The sequence below is a fragment of the Saccopteryx bilineata genome, chromosome 11 (assembly GCF_036850765.1).
Source record: "Saccopteryx bilineata isolate mSacBil1 chromosome 11, mSacBil1_pri_phased_curated, whole genome shotgun sequence".
Taxonomy (NCBI): domain Eukaryota; kingdom Metazoa; phylum Chordata; class Mammalia; order Chiroptera; family Emballonuridae; genus Saccopteryx; species Saccopteryx bilineata.
Window position 1 is genome coordinate 57,989,731 of NC_089500.1, and position 10,636 is coordinate 58,000,366.

General features: G+C 44.1%; 2 protein-coding genes across 10 annotated transcripts in view; one reads left to right on the forward strand and one right to left on the reverse strand.

The window, feature by feature from the left end:
• The window catches only part of PPP4R1 (protein phosphatase 4 regulatory subunit 1), an 81,003-nt gene extending 74,703 nt beyond the window's left edge, over window positions 1-6,300 (reverse strand). For 3 of the 5 annotated variants that reach the window (XM_066246960.1, XM_066246962.1, XM_066246958.1), the window contains exons 1-2: window positions 6,181-6,300; window positions 5,927-5,971 (exon numbers count right to left, since the gene is read on the reverse strand). In XM_066246960.1, the coding sequence (XP_066103057.1) occupies window positions 5,927-5,971; window positions 6,181-6,187 (52 nt within the window). In that variant the 5' untranslated portion in view covers window positions 6,188-6,300. The remainder of the gene's footprint in view (window positions 1-5,926; window positions 5,972-6,180) is intronic. The other 2 variants (XM_066246963.1, XM_066246959.1) reach the window with 1 other exon arrangement.
• RALBP1 (ralA binding protein 1) overlaps window positions 1-10,270 on the forward strand; it is a 167,495-nt gene extending 157,225 nt beyond the window's left edge. For 3 of the 5 annotated variants that reach the window (XR_010727500.1, XR_010727498.1, XR_010727501.1), the window contains exons 12-13: window positions 3,383-5,410; window positions 7,701-10,270. Coding sequence is in view for 1 of the 5 variants with exons in the window: in XM_066246966.1 (XP_066103063.1) it covers window positions 7,701-7,715 (15 nt within the window). In the remaining 4 variants the exon portion in view is untranslated. The remainder of the gene's footprint in view (window positions 1-3,382; window positions 5,411-7,700) is intronic. The other 2 variants (XR_010727499.1, XM_066246966.1) reach the window with 2 other exon arrangements.
• Window positions 10,271-10,636: the final 366 nt, after the last annotated feature.

Here is a 10,636-nt window from a genome sequence, read left to right on the forward strand (position 1 = left end):
CAAATGTAGCAGACTAATGAACTTTACCTAATAAGAGCTATTTATCTTTCACAGGCAAGAACAACAAACAAAAACTTAAGTATTTAGGAGGGGTTGTTGTTTGTTTGTGCCGCAGCTACAATCCCAGGCAGCCAACATGTATATTTACAAAGGGTTTTTCCCTCTTTAAAAAAATAATTTTACATGGGGAATTGTTACTCAAGGTATCATTAACTGATTTTATACACATGTGGGTACCATTGAAACCATTTTAAGTACTCTTTTCTAGGATATCAATTATAGTCTATCTACATAAAGATTTCTCCTGTTCAGTCTTGTTGGTAACAATTAAAACATGCTACCAAGTCTCATGACTCACTTTTCTAAATCCCCATTTAACAACATTTATAAATATCTTGACTTCCAAGGGCACCTTCCTACAGTTTTTGCCTGATTCCCTGGCTGATCCTTCTCCAGGTGGCAAGGACTTAGGGAAGTTTATCAAAACTAGTTTTAACTTTTAAAAGTAGTTGGAGGGGGGAAAAAAAAATTAGTTGGAGGGCCCAGAGACTCTTTGAAAGGAATGCAGTCCAGGCAGTTACATCCAATTAGTTCTGGATCCATGTGAAAAAATTCCAAAACTTCAACAAATTCTGTGGTATGGCATATTCCACAATATAGCTCCCAAAGCTCTTTAACATCATATACTAGCTACAGCTGAAAGTAAGTTAATATAAACACTAAACAAGCTACATTATATCGAAGCTCCAATCTCTCTTAATTAATACAGTTAAACTTTATGCAGCATACTAGATTAATCTTCAAGAGTATTTTAAGCATGGTTCAAACAATTTGCCTATACTAGCTATTCTCAACCTTTTTCATCTCACGGTACATAATTACTAAAATCCTGTGGCACACACAAAAACAGTTTTTGCCAATCTAAAAAAAAATTGTAATTTTGAGTCATTCACACCTCGCAGCTATTGTTATGTTGACTGTTGTCACTATTTTATTTGACAATCTAAGGGAAATGAGGTTGGTGACCATGACTAAATAGGTATTTCATGTTTTAAAAATTCTTGTGGCACACCAGTTGAAAATCACTGGCCTATACAAGAAACCTGGGCTCCTCAATATTAGAAACTGGGTGATTTAAAAAGAAAACAATATTTAAAATACAGTACTTAGAATCAGGAAGCCTCGCCTAAAATTCTGATTGGTACTTAGGAGTTTGCCCTGAGAAAATAATTTAGTCCCTTTGATATCTGTTGATTTATTTATTAATATCAGAATATCACAGCCCCTGGTGAGGTAGCTCAGTTGGTTAGAGCATCATCCCAATACGCCAAGGTTATGGATTCAATCCCTGTCAGGACAAATACAAGAATCAACCAATGAATGTATAAATAAGAGGAACAACAAATCGATGTTTCTCTCTCCCTTTCTTCCTATCTGTCTCTAAAAATCCATAAAAATTAAAATAAAATTGGGCCCTGGCCGGTTGGCTCAGTGGTTGAGTGTAGGCCTGGCGTGCAGGAGTCCAGGGTTCGATTCCCGGCCGGGGCACACAAGAGAAGCGCCCATCTGCTTCTCCACCCCTCCCCCTCTCCTTCCTCTCTGTCTCTCTCTTCCCCTCCTGCAGCAAGGCTCCACTGGAGCAAAGTTGGCCCGGGTGCTGAGGATGGCTCCATGGCCTCTGCCTCAGGTGCTAGAACGGCTCTGGTCGCAGCGGGCAGCTCCCCAGATGGGCAGAGCATCGCCCTCTGGTGGGCATGCCCGGTGGATCCCGGTCGAGCGCATGCGGGAGTCTGTCTGACTGCCTCCTCATTTCCAACTTCAGAAAAATTAATTAATTAAAATTAAATATAAAGAATACCACAGCCTACACATCACAGGGCTGCTATGAAGAATCTATTTATATGTTTCATGATACAGTATTGAAGATTATCACTTTTAAACTGAAACATTTTTTCATTGCATTATTTTCCTAAAGTTAATTTTAGTAGTACCTAATAATGATTTTACTTATCGTTTTGATCTTTTGATATGCATATAGTATAATGCACCATTTTTTACATACTAGGATTTCCTTTTTTTTCTCCTTCGGGTACCAGTGAAGTTAAGTCTTTGACCAATCCTTTCCCCTATTCCACCCACTTTTCTACTGACTCTATACATAGACTTGAAGGCTTAAAATAAACCAAAACAAAAGACCTGAGACTCTTATCAAGGCTGACAATTCCAGCTTCCAGGTCCTCTCCTAGTCTCCACAGCTGCAGATAACCTGTCCAACGGTATTTACCCTCTATCTGCCTTAGTCTAGGCTCCGCATTTAGGAAAGACACCGAGTACTAGAATTTGGCTGGAAAATAATTTCTTCCATTCTCCAAGGTTAATTTAGACTCTGGCTGGATGAAACGGTAGGACCTAGAGCACAACTACTCCGCAGGTCGACCTTCATTCCAGTGTTGCCTGAGACAGAAAACTGGGCTCATAAAATATAGTAGGGGGAGCTCAAGCTCCATTCTTGCTGACTTGCTGGTTCTTCACCTCCTCCAGCATCTCCAGGATGTGACGAGCTTTTTCATTCCCTTACCAAACATCCTGCCCTCGAATTAGGCACTTCAGGCAAATCTCTCCTCCTTTTCCCCTATACAAAATAAGGCAAGTGGTTCTTCAATTGGCCATTTGTTCAAAGATCCCTTGTTTCTGAATACTCTGAGTAAATGTAATGTCAGGGTAGGGAGCTCTCTCTGGGATGTGCCACCCTGGCATGGAGATTTCAGGCTGTAAACAAACTCAGGAAGTATTATTTTTACCCCCTCCCCTTTTCTTCTTAAAGGGATTCAGATAGAAAAAACTGCTTCAGGAAGGGAACCTTAGGGTAATCACCTTAGCACATATGAATTAAGTGTGGCAGACAGGAAGGAACCAGGAATAAATATGTTCCCTAGATTCTCCTCTGTTCCATTGTTCTGAGTAGCACAGCAAGAATGTTTGCCTCTTCCTCAGCTACCTGTGAGTTGCCTTATTTCCCCTCAGAAATTAAGATCCCTCCCTCTTCCTCCTTTCTCCAAAATGACATCTACACTTTATTTTGCCTGTTTGGAATTTCTGTGCCTATGTAAACTCCCCGTACACATGTGATAGTTTGATTTCCTCCTATCAATATGCTGCATCCTGTGTGACTTACCGTGTTTCCCCGTGTATAAGAAGCACTTTTTTCTAGAACAATTGGTATCTAAAAACTAAAAACTGGGTGCGTCTTATACAGTGAGTGGTTGTAGATTTTTTTTACTTGCATTTTCCGCTTTTTCGTGTTTGTTTTTTGCGCTCACTGTTGTAGATGAATAAAACTTGAGTTCAGTAACTTTATGTAATATATTTTTTTTTATTTCAGGCCCCAAAATTGAGGTGCTTCTTATACATGGGAGCATCTTATACATGGGGAAATGGTATTTCACCAGCCAGAAGAATTAAAGTGGTATGCGGAAAGTTTCCCAGGCTGTGTCAGTGTCACCTATAAAAACTATCACCTATGCAAACTAACAACTGAGAAAAACAATTATTCTAATAAAGTCTTCAACAAAATTATACATATGCAAATAAACTATCTGTGCCTTCAAATATCTAACATTTTATCCTAAATTAAAACACATTAGGAACAGAACCTTTAAAAAGTTAACTGCAAGCATTAGAAGCATTTATAAACATATATTAATTTAGTAGTGTAATGCTCAACATCAGTATTTCCTTCCCTGCTCTTTCCTTTACATTTCCCTTACACTTTATTTATGATAACAACATACACATAATGGTCACAATTTACCAGGTACTGTTTGTTCTATGTGTGATTTATCAGGTACTAAGTGCTTTATATGCATTATTTTATACAAGGCTCTGAACAACTCTATAAGGTAGATAATATTTATATGCTTATTTACAAACAACAAATTTTAGACATAAAAAGGTTCAGTTACAGGAGTTTATCCAAAATAACAATGAGATGCCAAGATTGGAACAAAGCAGTCTGGCTCTAGAGTCTTATCTATTAACTACTGTACTATATATACTACCTCTGATACCTTCACTATCACACTGACATTAAAATTGCTTACAAACCACTAGAGGGCATGATCTGGATCAGCCTTTGCACAGCTATATCCTCAGTTCCGTGCAGAAGTCTTGAGGCTCATAAATAAATCATTGTTGAGTTCTTTACAGGTATGCTTTCCCCTCTAGTCTATGTTCCCTTAAGGGACATTACAAAAGTGATACAGTGGCTTCCTTTAAGACTGCAAGGCACCTAAGTGAAAATAAATTAATATGCAGAAGTTCTTGCTCCAGATAGTCCTAACCACCTGCTGAATGAATAATCTTCTATTTACAAAGCCTTGAAGCAAAATACAAGAATGAGAAAGAAGCCCTTGTTTCAAGATAATCAGAGCCACCTCTCTAAACCTAACACCTAACTGCCTTAACATTTTAAACTTATTAGGTAAGCACATTAGTGGACCAAGGTAAAAAAAAAACACAAAACATTAAATGAAATGTAAAAGCTGTCCTCTGCACAAGCGCTGCTCCTTTTTTTTTTTTTTTTTTTAAAGCCCCGGTGGGTTAACTCAGTCAGAGCCGTGTCCTGAAACACCAAAGTTGTGGTTTGATCTCTGTCAGGGCACATATGGGAAACAACCAATGAATACACAACTAAGTGGAACAAATGAAAGATTCCCTCTCTCTTCTTTCCTTCCTCCGTCTCTCTAAAGTCAATCAATAAGTTATAATTAAAAAAATTTTTTGACAGGTTTTTACTTTAAAAAAAACCTTATTTGCACATGGTTCAATTACTTTAAAAACAATCACTTTTTATAGAGTCATTCTAAATAGTAAGTTCTCCTTATTTCTCTCAAAACACTGAGTGATTTTAAAATTCAGCTTAATTTGGGCAAGGAAAACCAAAACAGACAATACTAAAGATTAAACAGCATTTTATAAAGAGCGATTTCAAAGTGAAGCCATCTCTGAATTACTTGTATAGGTATTAGCCGTGGTAAATCTCAGCTTCAGGCAGGCTTTCCCCTCAACACACCAGAAATTCTACCACGGTTATCATTTCCAAATTTCCCTTCTGTTGCTAGAAGGGCCCATAGGAAATCAACAATTCCTTTCGGACACTATTCTGGAAACAATGTCAAAGTTATTCCTTAAACAAAAGAATCCGCTTTTAAAAACTTCAGTATCCTAGAGCAAAGCTGAAATTGTACTATTTAAGGAGGTCTGGGTAATTCGTGAACACACGCGTTGAAGAAATAACGCTCCGTAAACCCAGTCACTCCTGCCAGGGCCACACCTTCTCCCCTTCCCGTAATCGCAAGGAAAATGGACAAGCTGCAGTGTAAACCTGCCAGGAGCTCAAGTGAAATTACAGGTAAGCAATTTCCATCGAGCCCGCGACGGGCCCCAGCGGGCCGCCGGGCACTCGCGAGCAGCTGAGAAAGCACCTTCCCCCCGCACAGCCTCTTCCTTCCTCGGGAGGGCTGGGGGCAGCGGGCGGCCTCCGGAAGGCGGTGGAAGGAGGAAAACAGCCCCCGAATTCCTATTCCAAATGTCTGCCCACTAGTTTCTTCTTCCAAGACGAACGGCCGGGCAGCTCCCGAGCCCCCCGAGGACAGGGGGTGCCGAGAGGGCTGGGCGCTGGGGCAGAACCCGGGCTACGGCGCGGACGGGGGGCCTCTCTCCCCAGCGGGGCGGGGGGCGCCGTGTCCTCCGGGAAGCGCAGTTTTCCCTCAAAATCGCGACCCGGCCGGCCCAGGGCCACGCCTCGCCGAGCCCGTCCCCGCGCCGGGCCGGGCCCAGGCCGCCGCCGCCCGCCCTTCCTTCCTTCCCGGCCGCTCCCCGCCGCTCCCGGCGACGGCGACAGCGACAGCAGGGCGAGCGCACTCACATCCGTCCGTGTCCTCCTGCAGGTCCTCCTGAAGCAGCGAGAGGTCTGCGCCGAGGGGAGAAGGGAGAGGCCCGGTCAGTGCCCCCGAGACCCGGCGCGCCGCCCCCGCCCCCGCCCCGGCCCCGCGCTGCCTCCCCGCCCCGGGACCCCGCGCCGGCCTCGGCCCCACGCGGCGCGGCGGCGGCAGACGGGCGGACGGGCGGACGTTGGGAGGCGCCGCCGCCGCGCCGCCGGGAGAACAGGGGGCCACGTACCCGCCATCTTGTGGTCGCCCCCTCCTCCTCGGTCTCCCGGGGATCCGGGGCTACATGGAGCGGCGCGAGCCGGGGAGCCGGTGGACGCGCGCGGGAGGGGCGGCGAGGAGGAGGGCCGGGCCGGCGGGGGCGCGCGCGCGCGCGCGCGCGCAGGGCGGGGCGGGCCCAGCGCCCGGGACAGGGCCGCGGGCGGAGCGGCTCTCGGACGCCGAGGGTGGGCGGGCACCGCGGGTCCCGGCCTCGCCCCGCCTCCCCGGTCCGTTCCGGGCGGCTCCGGGGCGGCGGGCGCTTCCTCCTCCCGCTCCCCTCGCTCCCGGCCCAGCCCGGCGGCGGCGCGCGCTCACACCCTCGCGCCGAGTGCGGCGTACCGAGGCGCGCCGGCTGCCGCCTGCCGGGACCCTGCGGCTTGTGCCGGGAACCGCGCCGGGTAGGGCCTCCCGCGGCCCGACCCGCTTTATTGGGTCACCGGCCTCGCCCACCGCCTCGTCGGGCCGCGGCCCTTCTTCGCGAGCGCGTAGTTCGCTGCCCTCGCCCTCTTCCCGGGGGTGCACTGCACGTACGTCGGCGGCGAGCTGAGGCCCCGCGGAGGTCGAGGGTCCCACCCTCCCGGCGGAGGAAGCGCCGCCTCCCCGCACGCCGGAGTCCCGCGCGAAGTGCGGTAACAAAGCCCAGCGCCCTGCTGCCTGGTCTCGGAGAGACAAAGTCACCCGTTTTCCGCCGGCCCGGCACGTTAGGGCCTCAGACAAAGGTCATCCCCCCTCGGCCCGGCTAATCCTGAGCTGACAAAGCGGAAATCCTCCAGCAAGTGTGTTGGCAGGCCTGCCAGGGTTCAGATTTTGGTTCTGCCATTACTTAGTAGGCGGGTGACCCGTTTCTAAAATGAAGGGTCACTGCCGCTTGGGATTATTGGAATTAATGAAGAATGTAAGGAACCTGGCACTGGACTTGATATCTAGGAGGTGTGGTCGATGAAGGGTGCCTATGATTGGGGGGGGGGGTTTGCTTCCTTTTGTTTAAATAATTTTGGTAGCACTTTGAGGCGCTCAACGGAATTCTGTATCGCAGGTTTTATTCCCCTTTTTACATGTGTGTGATTAGCTCAAGCCTCCCAAGTGCAAAGTGGGAGCTAAACCTAGGTTTTCCGATTCCATTTCACACCATCCTATTTCCTGACTTTTTAATTGTTGCCACTTGGGGGGGGTCTGGTCTCTTGGAGAGGAGAGGGAATTCTAAATAGTTAATCAACTTGGTCCTTTATGCATGTGGTCTTAACCAAGGAAGGATTATTCTAAATCCTAAATTTCAGATCCCTTGAAATTCTTAATTCTGTGTAATAAAATGGATTCTACATAGCTATTCCTAAAACTTCCCTCTCAGATAGGGAACACATCCTATTAAACTTCTAAGAGTAATAAAAATTGGAACACCGATCTGTAACTCCAGAGGTCTAATTTTGTCAAATACTGAATAATGAAAAACCAAAGACTCAACTGTCATATATTTCTCTCCTTCCCTTGCAGAATGCCCTCACGTGAATTCAGCTGACACCAACTCTCAAAATGACAAGGAGTTAGAAATTCACGATCAACAGAAACCTGTCCCAGTTGACTCAATCTGTGACAGTTTTGCCTTGCTGCCATACTTGTCTTGTTGACACCTACCACTTTAGCAATTCTGGGTGGAAAGAGGAAAGAAGAGGATTTGACCCTTTACACTAGCTGGTAATCTCTAAACGACACAGATTTACAGAGTGCTAGCTATTCTTCAGCTACTAAACATTCAAAGACAAATCTATCTGAACGATCTACCCAATATAATTCTCAGTAATCATGATAAAATAAATAGAGGTTATGTACCAAATGGGATACAGATCAACTAAGTGCCTTTGTAAAGCTAGGCCTCACTAAATTTTATCTCACTATTTTCTGGGAAGGCAGCAAAGGAGGAGGGCCTATACAACTTTGTATGCATTTGGTTATCATCTTACCTGCATTACATGTCTCAGAAGGTTCCTTTAGGCCAGTGGTAGTCAACCTGGTCCCTACCGCCCACTAGTGGGCGTTCCAGCTTTCATGGAGGGCGGTAGCAGAGCAACCAAAGTATAAATAAAAAGATAGGTTTAGCCTGACCAGGCGGTGGTGCAGTGGATAGAGCGTCAGACTGGGATGCAGAGGACCCAGGTTCTAGACCCTGAGCTCTCCAGCTTGAGCACGGGCTCATCTGGTTTGAGCGAAGCTCACCAGTTTGATCCTAATGTCTCTGGCTTGAGCAAAGGGTTACTCAGTCTGCTGAAGGCCCCTGGTCAAGGCACATATGAGAAAGCAATCAATGAACTAAGGTGTCACAACAAAAAACTAATGATTGATGCTTCTCATCTCTTTCCCTTCCTGTCTGTCTCTATCTATCCCTCTCTCTGTCTCTCTGTAAAAAAAAAGAAAAAAAAAGAGATAGATTTAACTATAGTAAGTTGTTTTATAAAGACTTATTCTGCCAAACTTAACAGAAATCCGACATAAAGTACTTGGTAAGTAATTATTCTTATATGCTTTAACTTGCTGGTACTCTGCTTTATAGATTTTATAAAGTAAAGTTACTTCCCTACTCTATAAATCACCATTACTGTGGAACTGGTGGGTGGTTAGAGAATTTTACTACTAACAGAGTTACAAAAGTGGGCGGTAGGTATAAAAAGGTTGACTACCCCTGCGTTAGACAGTGTGACTTTTATTTATTTTATTTTATTTTTTTTCTTTCGAGACAGTGTGACTTTTAGACATTTCAGTGATGATATCTATATTCACAGTTCAGCATAAATACAAATTTTTTAGATTTGATTTTCTCTCTACTACTTTCTCAAAAATAAGATCAATGGTTTTTAAACCAGTATTTTTAAATACTGTGGCTCTTTTATAAAATTTTTTAAATTTTTATTCATTTTTAGAGAGGGGGAAGAGAAAGAGAGAAGAGGGGAGGAACAGGAAGCATCAGCTCCCATATGTGCCTTGACCAGGGAGAACCAAGGTTTCGAACCAGTGACCTCAGCATTCCAGGTCAACGCTTTATCCACTGCACCACCTCAGGTCAGGCTAAACTAGTATTTGCTCTACGAAATGCATTCTGTTCTCTCCTTATAAAAAAGGATATTTAAACAAAGAATAGCAACCATTATTCTACACCCTTACTCCAATTTGACTTACAGTGTAACCTGTAGATACCAGAAGCTGTGTGTTGTTAGTGGTCAGAACACAACACAGTGTCTGAATTCTTAACCTGCTCTGCCCATCAAATCTGTAAGGTAGAGGGAGTATAATAAATCATCTTTTAAAAAAGTATTACCTAACTATGTGTTTACTAAGACCAGAATTTTTCAGGACAAATCCTCTGCTAAATGATAAAACTTTCACTAGTAACCAAGGAACCTTGGGAATTAATTATCCAGTTCTTCAAACACAGACATAATAACTATCATGAGGGAAATATTGCTAATAAATAAAACCTACCTGGCATTCCTTGATGCTATTCCATTTATTAATGTTTGTATTGATAATGGAATCATTTACTTTTTTCTTCAGAATGATCATTCCTGAAGCTGAAAGTACATAAAAGGCAGATTATCAATTGTTTTAAATCATAGAAAGTGGATCAGCCTGACCAGTGGTGGCACAGTGGATAGAGCATCGACCTGGGATGCTGAGGACCCAGATTTGAAACCCCAAGGTCACTGGCTTGAACACTGGCTCATCAGCTTAAGTGTGAGATTTCCGACGTGAGATCATCATGATTCCAGGGTCGCTAGCTTGAGCCCAAAGGTCCTTAGCTTGAAGCCCAAGGTTGCTGGCTAAAGCAAGGGGTCACTGGCTTTGCTCGAGCCCCACCCCCACCCCCACCATGTCAAGGTACCTATGAGAACCAATCAATGAACAAAGTGCCAGAACTAAGAGTTGATGCTTCTCATCTCACTCCCTTCCTGTCTCTCTTTCTCTCTCTCTTTCATTCCTATTTCTTTCCCTAAAGAAAAAAAAAAAAAGAATCAATCTGAAAATGAAGAAATATGATAAAAATGCTTTTTAAATACATTTTTAATATTTCATTCTCCTTGGTATTTTTGTTTTGTTTTGTTTAGACAGGTTGATGAGATGTCCCTCACAGATTGCCATTCCCAAGTAAAAAGAACAAATTTAAAAAAAAACTTTTTAAAATTTATTATCAATCTCTTCTCTAAACTCTCCTTTACATTTTTTGGTAAATTGTATAAAGGTAAGTCTTTGTATGAAATCTGTCTTACCTTTCCTTCCTATGTTCTCACTCTGTTTAAAGCTCCATGTCAAGATGAGTTCCAAAATGTGACATCTTAGCCTTTCTAGAGTTTTCATAGTTGGGGTTTGTTTTTCAAAGACACTGGATCTCTTTTTATCCACATCAGCTAAAGATACATTTTCTCACACTATCCAAGGAA